The following is a 13,111-nucleotide window of genomic DNA, read 5'->3' as shown; positions in this document are numbered from 1 at the left end:
TGCTGCAACGCTGGACCCTGGGCCCTGTTTTAATTCATGCCCATATTTATATCATAATCAAGGAACAATGCAGAATAGCAGTATACACAAACCAAATAGGCACTAAAGGTACAATTCAATTCATCAGTTCAAGCTTACATTTTAACCTTTCCATTCTACCACCTAAGAAGGGTTGGGGTTATCAATATCTCTGACTTTGCATTAACAAAAGACAAAAGGGGGCATCCTTGATTGTACACATGCATTTTTTAAATTATGACCTGAAACACTGTTACGAAATCCACAACTGCTATTTACTATGGTATATTAAATGGTAGATAAGTCAACGCTAAATGATAAGCATGTAGAATTTGAGAGAAATTATTTTTTAGTCGTTTATTTCTAATTTCATATTTGTTACGTAGCCTCAGGATGGATCACATTCTCCGTCTGTCAGAATCTGTCTATGTGGGAATGTGTCGTGAAGTGGGAACTCCTTCTGAAGTGAGAATCAGGAGGGACGTGGTGGACACCGATGAGGAGGTGTGTAGACCAGTGAGAATAGTGAGGGGACTACAGAACATGAGGAGTGGCAGTTCTCGTGAGGGATTTAGACTGAAAACATCAGACATTGATCAAATGATCTGGCCACCAAATCATAAAGTGATCTGTGATCTCTCTCAGATCAGTCTATACCGTATCCCACAACACACCGTCATTCTGATGGAGTGCGAAGATCTTCCACCGGGATTTACCAGACTAAAACTGCTCACTGATTCCTATGATGCTAATGTGAGACCCTCGTGTGTTAATCAAAATGGCGAACAATATATTTCTAGTGAGTTGATTCGAGGGGCTTTTACGAATTGTCGTAGAAATGCAGTACAACACGGACCTTGTGCATCTTATGTGATCGCCGGATCATTAGAATGTGACGATGCTTTCTGTTTAGAGTCTCAGCACTGGCCAACACTAGCTGCACCATGGATAGAAAGATGCCGACAGAAACGCTGGCCATCTGACAATGTTCTACATGACATTGTGTGTTCCGGGTTCCATGTCGTACCCATAAGCAGTGGGCATATGAAATATGACGAGTGGAGAATTTCATTTTCTCAAGCGGAACAAAAACTAGTATACTCAATGAACCACGTCCAGTTTATGTGTTACGGACTGATGAAGATATTTCTCAAAGAGGTTATTAATTCTGAAGTTACAAATCCCATTCTATGTTCATATTTCATGAAAACAATTCTATTTTGGGTTATTCAGGAGAATGCCTCCTTAACATGGACACCCTAGAACTTACTGTCAAATTTTTGGCGGTGTTTTAAATTGCTTATTTGCTGGATACAAAGAGCTGAATGTCCAAACTTTTTTATTCCCCAAAACAACATGTTTAGAGTGAAAGTGACAGGGGCAGCCCAATCTTTATTGTTTGATCAGGTGTATAACTTGTATTGTAAGGGGATAGCATGTCTTTTATTAAGCCCCACAATAAGACCCTACCTCATTAGGGCCATATTAAACAAAACACTGGTAATCAAAACAGATGAAGACAGCATGATTTCATCTTTAAGACTAGACATGCATATCTTTAATGAACTATATACATTAAAGTTATCTATATCAAATGTAGAAGGATGTGCGGCTTACATGTTAAAAATCAAAATATAAATCCGGCAAAGGCAGGATCAATTTCAGCTAGTGAGTATTCAGAAGATGACGTCACATGTATTGATTGACACCGCGTGGTACATAACACAGTATGCAGGACCGTGTAACAAAGGTGTAGCACTTATATCTGATAAAGTATGTCACATGTTAAAGATAGCATCACAGATAGGTTATATGTCAGATATATTGTATCTAGCTATGTACTACTACAGAACGTGTAGGCATGAACAATCACTGAGATGTTTACAGAGAGCACACGAGAGGATGTCAGTACCCTATGTTATGTATTATGATAATGTCAATGTAGAGATGTACAGACGCGCCATGACGGGAGTGTCACTGAGTGATAAAATGAGAAAGGCTGTAGTGAGTGAAATTGAACTAATCAGTACGTACATTTACATTGATGATTTGTTGTTAGAACAGACAATCAGTAACATGAATGGTATACCTGCATTACACATCCCACCTCTAGTGATGTTACACATGTTGTCAGTACTGAATCACCACAGATTACGTCATACACTAGAGTCTCACCACGCTCTACAGAACCTCCAGACTCTGCTACTCTATGATGTCGGGGTCCATGTCCCTGTAACCCTCAGAGACATATCACATCAGATACTGGGGATCTGTCAACACGTGTGTGGGGACTATGTGGGGGCCTTAAACTCTTATCTGTATTCGCTAGAACAAAATGGTTCCAGCATGATTCAACAAGCGTCAATTTGCCGAATAAGAACATTGTTAAAAACTTCTTAATCATTATCCAATGTATCCTTATTTATTTCAGTATGGATAATAGATTCAGTGTACAGTTGGACTCTAATAGCAAAGTCACGTGTGATATTTTCTCTGGTAGCACTAATAAAAATCATGTCTCATCTGCAAAACTATCGGACATTTGTTAGAATTACCGGAAACTTTGTCATTGTATCCACGGTAACATATAATCTACGATTAAATATTTGGCTTTCGTAATTCTCTCACCTTTTGTCTAGATTGCACCACAAAAGACGAAATCTAGATTTGCATTTAAATGGAAATGTTGCAGTTGTTGACAACACTACAATGTATATTGACCATGCCTTGCGACAGTTTCTGTGGATACATGTATAAATGCGATTGAATATTTGCGTTCAATAATTGTCATGTTATTTTTTTCTGAATGACAACCCAAGAGAGAAAATATTCTAGTTTTGTTTTTAATCAGTGATGTTCCAACCGTTGACAACATGTATTATATTGTAGTGTATTGTATGTATACTATTGTTTTGATCATTCCTAGATTAACATTTTGTTTGTTTCCGAATACACATGGGTCTTCATGATTCAGAATATTGTCAATACTTTTTGCGTGTTGTAAGATGCGACTAAAAGGGGCGGTCCTTTGAATAAGACGGCAAAACCGAGTTTCCGTGTCGCAGCAGGTATGGCTCAATGATTTTATACCCTTCCCTGCTACAAGGCTGTAAACGCCAAGTTCGAATTTTGCAACCTTCAACGGCAATGGTGAAGTTTCCATATGAGTGAAAAAAATCTTGAGCGCGACACTAAAATATATTTAACCAACCAACCATAATTCAAAAAGGTGTAGTCACTGCTAATTAATTTTTTTCAAAAAAAAAATGCTTGTCGACATATTACATACAGTACAGGCCACGGGTGTTCTCCGTCGCACGGGGGAAAATACAGGGTGTAAAATGGGCTATGTTACACCGTTCACACGACGTGGCACGGTGTATGTGTATTTCGAATACACAAGAAGTACACCTAGTCTAAAACCGTATACCCTAATATCATCCGTGCCACACTATGTGTATACGAGATAGTATTATTTTTTTCAATTCAAAGTACAGGTGTTCTGAAACCTGAATATTAATTCAATGCAAATGGACCTCTGAAAAAAAATTAATGATGTTTGTTTCATAACTTGAAAATAAAAATTAAAAAAACAAAAACAAAATTAAAAACCGCAGTATTTGATCCTTTTGTAAATTAAGGTGATTCGAACTTTATGTGACTTATCAATATTAATGGTTAAAAGTGGAAAAACTGTATCAATTTCAACTCAATATAGTTAGATTTAATTTATAACCAAAGAAAATGTGTATGTTGCCACCTTTTTTAAGATGTCAGATATACAACAAGAGTCCCATGGGCCACATCGCTCACCTGAGTCACCTTGGTCCATATCAGAAAATTTTCCTTATCTATTTGCATGTAAAACCGTAGTCCCTATTATGGCCCCAAACCTTCCCCTGGAGGCCATGATTTTTGCAAACTTGAATCTACACTATGTCAGAAAGCTTTCATGTAAATGTGAACTTCTTTGGCCCAATGGTTCTTGAGAAGAAGATTTTTAAAGATTTTCCCTATATATTTGTATGTAAAACTTTGATCCCCTATTGTGGCCCCATCCTACCCCAGAGGGGCATGATTTTAACAAACCTGAATCTACACTATATCAGAAAGCTTTCATATAAATCTCAGCTTTTCTGGCTCAGTGGTTCTTGGGGAAAAGATTTTTAAAGATTTTTCCTATATATTTGTATGTAAAATTTTGACCCCCTATTGTGGCCCCATCCGACCCCCGGGAGCCATGATTTTAACAATTTAGAATATGTACTATATCAGGAAGCTTTCATATAAACCTCAGCTTTTCTGACTCAGTGGTTCTTGGGAAGAAGATTTTTTCTATATATTTGTATGTAAAACTTTGACCCCCTATTGTGGCCCCATCCCACCCCCGGGGGCCATCATTTTAAGAATTTAGAATCTGCATTATATAAGGAAGCTTTCATATAAATCTCAGCTTTTCTGGCTCAGTGGTTCTTGAGAAGAATATTTATAAAGATTTCCCCTATATATTTGTATGTAAAACTTTGATCCCCTATTGTGGCCCCATCTGACCCCCGGGGGCCATGATTTTAACAATTTAGAATCTGCATTATATAAGGAAGCTTTCATATAAATTTCATCTTTTCTGGCCCAGTGGTTCTTGAGAAGAAGATTTTTTAATGACCCTACCCTATTTTTACCTTTTCTTGATTATCTCCCCTTGGAAGGTAGCCTGGCCCTTTATTTTAACAATTTAGAATTCCCTTTACCTAAGGATGTTTTGTGCCAACTTTGTTTGAAATTGGCCCAGTGGTTGTTGAGAAGAAGTTGAAAATGTGAAAAGTTTACAGACGGACAGACGGACGGACAGACGGACGGACGGACGCCGGAATACGGGTGATCAGAAAAACTCACTTGAGCTTTCAGCTCAGGTGAGCTAAAACAGAAGTATATGTTAACATAAAAAATCACACATTTTCTTTATACAGAATAATTATAATAGAAAAAAAAATGTTGATATGAAATTTTAAATGCCAACAGTTTAAAAAAAAACTGCTAATTCGTAAATATGTATAAATTGATTGTGGATATTGGGGAAATCATGTATAACAGACATGCAGTAGAAGAAATAACCACACAGGAGTTATTGCCCTTGACAACATTCTTAAAATTATAAATAATTGATTGTCTATGGAAAACGTAAACTTTTTCAGTATCAATAGTTTGCCAATTTTTTAAATTTGATTTAGTGAATAAAATTCCTCTGAGAGATATATTTCTATCATGCACAAAGTTTAATTTCATCAAGATGTTTACAAAAACCTATGACATCACATGAGGATCGATCAACCTCAATGGCATTGTCAACTTCCTCCTAGTATATTACATTTGATTTTTTCTTTTCTGTGTGTGTGGGTTTTTTTTAATCATACTGTTTGAATGCAAAGGCAGCTGACTGGTTTTGTCATATTTTAACCAAATGTTTGGGGGTGGGTGGGTTATGATTGCCATTTTTTATTTATGAGAATATGTGACTTTATGATAAAACCAAACTTCAAAGTAAACGATTCCTAGAGCTATAAATCTTTTTCACACCATTCAACTTTATGAACAGAATATATATATTCCATTATTCATTTGGTTTTATTTCCTTTTTTTATTATTGATAAAATTTGACTAACAATTTAATATGATCAAGGTTTTGTACAAATAATGAAGACGATTGAGTGAATCGACAGAGGAGTGTATATACTTATTGGTACAATGATTCTGACAACGGATTATTCTGTTAACCTGATCACGACATAGGGCTCACGGCGGATGTGACCGGTCGACAGGGGGTACTTACTCCTCATAGGCACCCGATCCCACCTCTGGTATATCCAGTGGTCCGTTTTTGCCTAACTCTGTATTTTGTATTGCTTATAGGAGTTATGAGATTGATCTCTGTTCGTTATCTTCACCTTCATAGGATTTATGAGATTGATCTCTGTTCGTTATCTTCACCTTTATATGAGTTATGAGATTGACCGCAGTTCGTTATCTTCACCTTTATAGGAGTTATGAGATTGATCACTGTACGTTATCTTCACCTTTATAGGAGTTATGAGATTTACCGCAGTTCGTTATCTTCACCTTTATAGGAGTTATGAGATTGATCACTGTTTGTTATCTTCACCTTTATAGGAGTTATGAGATTGATCACTGTTCGTCATCTTCACCTTTATAGGAGTTATGAGATTGATCACTGTTCGTTATCTTCACCTTTATAGGAGTTATGAGATTGATCACTGTTTGTTATATTTATAGGAGTTATGAGATTGATCTCTGTTCGTTATCTTCGCCTTTTGATTCTACAGGGTGAGTGATGTAAAATCTGATGATCAGGTATTACGGTACATGGAAAATTATTTCACCAATGATAATCGAATTCCGTGAACAGGAAATCGTTTAAGGACTATTGAAATATAGAGGTCCGCATTTGTAACACCACGCAGATATAAGTTAGATAACGATACAATTTTAGCGTGTTACCGGTTCTACGTGTTGTCCTAAACTGACTTTAAGAACGTTACTCAAGTGAAACCGTCTCTAATGAACCACATGGCTGAACAAACCTATACAGGTATTCAAATTGAGAACCTTAAATATCCGGAATAATCCGTTCATCATTATCATCAACTAGAAATGTATTTGTCCAATTCGTTCCTATTCCTACACATATCTTGATTGCACACCGATTTCACCATTGGGTGTCAATTTTTATATCCCCTTCCAAAATGTCCAATTGCATTAGCCTAGTGCATATACGCTTTCTTTGGGATCCCGAGCACGAGTTCGATTGATTGGGAAGATTGGTGTGATTCTCGATTCATGATTGCGCATGCGCAGAGGTTAGATTCCTAGAATATGAATAAAACAACAACTGCTGCAACTAGTGTTGTTGGGTGTTTTTTTCTTTAAATGGAGTGATAATGTATGCATATGGTAGCTTATTTTTACGTTTTTGAAATACCGATCAGCATTTGATTCTTTTACCAATACTTCGTTATAACGATCTAGTTCGCCAATGCAACCTACCATTGGCCCAAATGTTGTCTGACTTGTTTCATACTGATTGTTAGACCGCTCTTGGCAAACTGGTTTTTACTACAGATAATTCCGTATACTTGATCAAGACATCGGGCTTACGACGGACCCGTGTGACCGATCGACAGGGGATGCTTACTCCTCCTAGGCACCTGATCCCACCTCTGGTGGGTCCAGGAGTCCGTGTTTGTCCAACTAATATATTTTGGTTGGCTTTTAGGATTTATGAAATCGATCACTGTTCGTTATCTTCACCTTTCATTGAAGTAGAATATAAAGATATAGAATGAAGGTATGAATGTTACATGAAGCGTGTTATATGCTTTGCAGTGCATGCCCTAATGACTTTTCGAAAATGAAATTCATTTCTTGAGTAAAGATCTTATATTTGGAATCTATTTAAAGAGACCGAGGTAAATATTTCCAACCAGTTACAGACAACAAATTAATTCATCAAATCTATTCATCAGAAAACAATCTTCTACAGAAAAAAAAACCCTTTTATTAATATTCTTTTGTATTGTTGATGGCCTGGTAAATTTTTGACACTTGTTATGGAAAGCCAAACGGATATATAGCGGAAGACGACGAAATATAGATAAGTTACAGAACTTATACCAACCGGCACATTTTTCGCCGGAGATATTGATGATAACACGTAGCAGTACTATTTGTTTAAAGCCTCTTAAAAGCCATCATAATGCGGAAACCTGGATCTGATAATTCTGGTGAAAGTCCTTTACACAAGGAAATAAAGTGGTGAATGGACACTATTTTCGTGTATAGAATAAAGTATTTTAGGACTGAAACTTATCAACAGGATACCAGTTGGCGCTTTCGCAGTCGGTGGTTTATATTTCCTTAAAACTAGCTATTTAAAATTGAGATTGTCATATTGAAGGAATCACTTAATGATTGATTTTAAAGAAATTTCCCCATACATTTGTATCTGTTAAAATTACTTGTAAAGGCTACAATATATAAATGTATACAACATAAACCTAATTCATTGAAAATGAATTCAATTTTTAGTCATTCTGTCATGTTGGAGTACTTTTTTTATTTGATCATTGGGTCAAATGCTGTCTGACGTGTTTCAGGCCGATTGTTTAACCGCTCGGGTCACAAGATATAGGACTCACGGCGGGTGTGACCAGTCTACAGGGGATGCTTGCTTCTCCTAGACACCTGCTCCCACCTTCTGTTCCCGTTTCCCGTGGTTCTTTGCTGCAGGTTCGATATAAGTCCACTTCACATCCTGAAAATGGATTCCCGTCATTACGAAGTTTTCCACACTGGAACTTTTGCGTGTCCTTAGATGTATTATAGAATTGATTGGTTGTATCATGTTTAACGTCTCCTTGGAGAAGTTTTCACTCATATGTAGACGCCACCAAGACCGGTGAAGGGCTTCAGATTTAGGCCTTTACTCGGCGCTTACTGTCATTGAGCAGTGATGATTCTTTAGCGTGCCACACCTACTATGACAAGGAACATCCGGTTTTAAAGTCATCTCTGAGGACTCGTGACATTCACACCTGATGCCGAGCGTTTGGCGATGGAACTGTCACTACCTGTTTTAACGACTTAGGTCTGTCGCGGCCGGGATTCGAACCCCGGCCTTCCGCATGCGGGGCGAACGCTCTTACCTCTCGGCGCTTAGATGTAAATTTTATATCTGCATTGTGAAAGCTACTGGCCCAATTTCGCCTTGATGATGAGAGCATTCTATAAATAGTTTTAGTGACAGGTATAAACAAAACGGAAGTGACGACAATGTTAATGAAAGAAAGATGGAGCAAAGTTCCAAAGTGTGGTACCATTACTGCAGATCCACTGGTACCATAGAGTAACGTTTGTTGAATTGCCTCCAAACTACAATACTGGGACAGCGTATCCAAAGGGGAAAAGATATAGTAACAAGATACAAATTTTGCATCTGGGCTGTACAGACCTTCGGGGACTAACAGTACACCAGCAGAGGCCTCGACCTAGGGGTCGTAATGTAAAACTTATACGGTACTAATGTTGATGCACCAGATGCGCGTTTCGACAAACAATGTTTTTTCAGTGATGCTCAAGCCGTGTCTGTGACTATAAGTATCTGCTATTTTTTAAATCAATATTACAACATGTATAAATAATTGCTACCTGGATGTTGCATTTAAAACTGCCTGATGGATGTACATAAAAACAAGACCATGTCTTGATATCGCAGGTCTCAAACATTATCATTTCAAATATCGCTAAGAATATTAAGATGATATGCAGTGGGTGTGATTTTCACTTACTTAACCCCCCCCCCCCCCCCCCCCCATCGGCATCACATAGTTCGAGTGTTGATATAAATAACATTTAACTCGGAAATAAAAAATGAATGCTTTTTTCAATACATCACTATCTTCATTTTTCATATTCAAGACAGGCGCTTGCTTAATATTTTGTATTAAAACTTACTGTGCAAAATATTAAGCAAGCGCCAGTTGGTACATTCATCTACAAAATCCACCGTTTTAAAATACATAATGATACATTAGTATGAGGCATTAATATGAAATGGTGGATTCTGAGGATGACTTCCTGTTCTCTCTGTAATTTCTGCTTCCCTTGTTCATAATAAACCTTTTGATTTTACATTATGCTGACCTCCTCATAACGTTATTGCATAAAATAATTTTCCGTTCCGTTTTGTCTTCCGTTCCGCGTTTTAGCAATATCCATTTTAAAACGGTGGCTGAATGTACCAGCAGGCGCTTGCTTAATATTTTTCATATTAAGTTTTAATAAAAATATTAATCAAGTTCCTGTTGGTACCATCCTTTTCCCCAGCTTTGCTCTCCCCGGGAAATGATTTGAATAGAACCAATGTAAAGCAAAATGAAGTTTACGATCCATAGTAAGAGGAATTAACAGATTTATTTCATAATATATGATGTAGCTGATAGGTAAAAGGCTAACACAGAATTCATGCTTGAATGGAATGAAAAGTCATCTCATTATTAATCTAAATGTTAAGCTATACAAGTATTTGGTTTAGAAATGAACAACCAGAAGTCCTCCCTATTTAGGATTGGAGTGTTCCGGTCACTAATTCTCTGTTAGTTAAAAAATAATAAATCAAACACAAGATGTTTGACTTGTTGACTTAATGATATCATGATTTATCACACTCGCCGTACAGACACATACACGGTATTGTGTGTTAATATATGTACATATGCGTTAATGACGTTTTGCCACGGGGGGGGGGGGGGTATAAACCACGTGTTCTTTTCATTCCCTACCCATAGGTGGCACTGCTCGGTAACACCTCTGTCAATGCTGAAATTTCTAAATTCTTGGAAAAACGCTTTTATAAATTCTTATACCAACGTTTATAACTTAATTCGCTCAATCAATTTATGATGCAGAATTTTAGGATAAAGTTATTTTATCGTTTGTAAACAATCACCAAATCCTTGATTTTAATCAAAAGGGATACACCCCCCCCCCCCCCCATTTTTGGCGTTATCTTGTCTACATTAATCATTCTAATTTTAAAATTCCGTTCCGTTCCGTCTTCCGTTCTGTTTTCCGATCCGCATTTTAGCGACACCCGGACAGACAGTCGACGGACAACAGCCGATTAGAAAAGCTCACTTAAGCTTTCAGCTCAGGTGAGGTAAAAAAAAAAGCTTCTGGAGTTGTTGTTTTTTTTTATTGAAATAAATCAGAAAAACCAAACAAATCACAAATAAGAAATAAAAAATCCATCTTGATTTTTTTTCTCTAAACTTACTCCTAGGTTATCTTCTTTTCCTTCAGTTTTGTCTCAACCGTTTCCCTATACATGTATATGACTGAAATTTATACGATACCTGTGTACTTCTCATAACAGGACACGGTAGTACAAGATTGTTATTATACTGTGGTTTTGTTAGATAAAATATACGTTTTGCCTATAAAAGTACAATAAAACAAAATATCTTGTCATTTATATTTCTGAGCGTGGAAAAAAAAGATTCCTTCCTTGAGGGTTTTTTTTTTCCAAAACAAAACTTCATGATTTTTGTTAAATCTAAAATATATGGGGGAGGGGGGGGGGGGGTCCGGTTGTTCACATAAAAGGTCGATTGCTTTGTGAAACAAAAGAACGGTCATTTATCGTACCAACGCCTACCAAGAAACTCCTTGATTTTTAATTCAAATGGCAGGCTCATGTTAGTTTAAACAATATTTATTCATAAATAATTCGATAATGTTTACAAACAATGTCTTATACATGAAATAAATTGAGAAACAAGCCAAAAGGCTTATATTAATCTCGCTCTAAATATCTTACAAGTATGAAAATTCTAAGTAAAATAAGTCGTATACTAATTATTACAATACATGCAAAAAGAAATAGGAATAAGAGAGAAAAGCTGGAATTGAGTATTGGGAGAAAAAATAACACACGTTTATATGTATGATAAGTGTCGATACAGATCAAATGCATATAAACTATAGACAAAGTTGAAATAGTAAATTGTAGAGTTGTGTCATATAAACAATAAGTAATAAACACATGTTTTCCACTTATTACAACCTTGGTGCACATGAGTATATTTTATATACAATATGACAGGCTCATGTTGATGAATATTGAGGGGTTATCATACGTTGTAAATATTGATAAAAATAACACATTGCTGTCTGTGAAGGGGGGGGGGGGGGTTAGAGCATCGGGCTCAATATCGCACTGCCTCTCACCTCTGGTCGGCGCGTGTTCGAATCCCGCTCGCACTGCTAAGTGACAAAGTTTCCCAGTTTACTTTCAGAAGGTCAGTGGTCTCTTCCCAGGTACATTGTATCTGGGTTCTCTCTTCCACCAATAAAAACTGGGCGCCACCAGATAGCTGAAAAATTGTTCAGTGTGGCGGAAAACATCAATCAATCAATAGCACTCCGGGCTATAACTGAAAGAGTTCTTTATAATGCCAACGCCTGCCGCGAGACAGGACCTCCGTTTTTAAGGTCATATCCGAAAGACCGCTGATTTTCACTTTCAATCGCTGAGCGTTTGGCGGAGTATTCACCTGTTAACGTGTTAGGTTTGACGTGGCTATTGTACGAGCGGGGCTCGAACTCAGGACCTCCCAGTTACGAAGCGAACGCTCTACCACTGAGCTACCACGATGCGTTGTTTAAAGCCTGCATTCCCACTATCATTAAAACAATGGAGAGAGGGAGAGGGGGGGGGGGGGGGGTCAACACGCCAAGCTTTAAAATTGATATAAAATGCACTTTGTCATGGATTCAAATTCTCGGTTTTTTTTTTTATATAATACCACCCCGAAAGACCTGTGGCCTAGTGTAACCTGTTCTCTCACTGCTCCGACCTTGACTGTAATGCATAGTAATAAATAGACTACCAGTGGCGGATTCAAAGGAGCCTCCTTTTCACCACAAATATAGAACTATTGTGATTAAAACTCCGATTTGGCGCCCTAAATTGCTGGGTAACTACATGTATTTTGGCTAATCCTTGACTCACATGCCCTACCCCGCTTTTTTATCTCTCGGTAATTCTGGATCTGTCACCGATTTATTGATAAAATGTACGTGTTAAACAAACTAATTAAATAACACATGCTTAATAATGCACGTGGTTATACTTAATGATAAAACAAAATACACTGTTTCACGAGTTTTATTACATTGTAGCTACACATTATACGTCACTGTAAAACACGATACGGTTGATCGAGTTGTATATTGTTTAACGTTCCTCCCGAGAATTGTTTACTTAAATGGAGACGTTATTGATACACATCGAAATTGATTGACTTGCGTAACATTACAATATTATTCAGGACAAGACCGACTACACTAATTCTGAATAAGTCTTTGTATTCTGTAAATTGATGCTTGTTGAATCTTGTGTAAAGGACGTTGTTCTTGTGAAAACTGATAGGAGTTTAAGGCCCCCACATAGTCCCCACACACGTGTTGACAGATCCCCAGTATCTGATGTGATATGTCTCTGAGGGGTACAGGGACATGG

General features: G+C 37.3%; 1 protein-coding gene across 1 annotated transcript; it reads left to right on the top strand.

Annotated features, from left to right (window-relative positions):
• Positions 1–411: 411 nt before the first annotated feature.
• On the top strand, positions 412–1,281 carry LOC130049754 (uncharacterized). Its single transcript, XM_056147723.1, has one exon. It carries the CDS (start codon positions 412–414, stop codon positions 1,279–1,281), a length of 870 nt encoding a protein of 289 aa, XP_056003698.1.
• Positions 1,282–13,111: the final 11,830 nt, after the last annotated feature.

This window comes from Ostrea edulis, chromosome 8, assembly GCF_947568905.1.
Source record: "Ostrea edulis chromosome 8, xbOstEdul1.1, whole genome shotgun sequence".
NCBI classification, from domain to species: domain Eukaryota; kingdom Metazoa; phylum Mollusca; class Bivalvia; order Ostreida; family Ostreidae; genus Ostrea; species Ostrea edulis.
The sequence above is the reverse complement of the archived record's forward strand: the minus strand, read 5'-3'. Positions and strand labels throughout refer to the sequence as shown.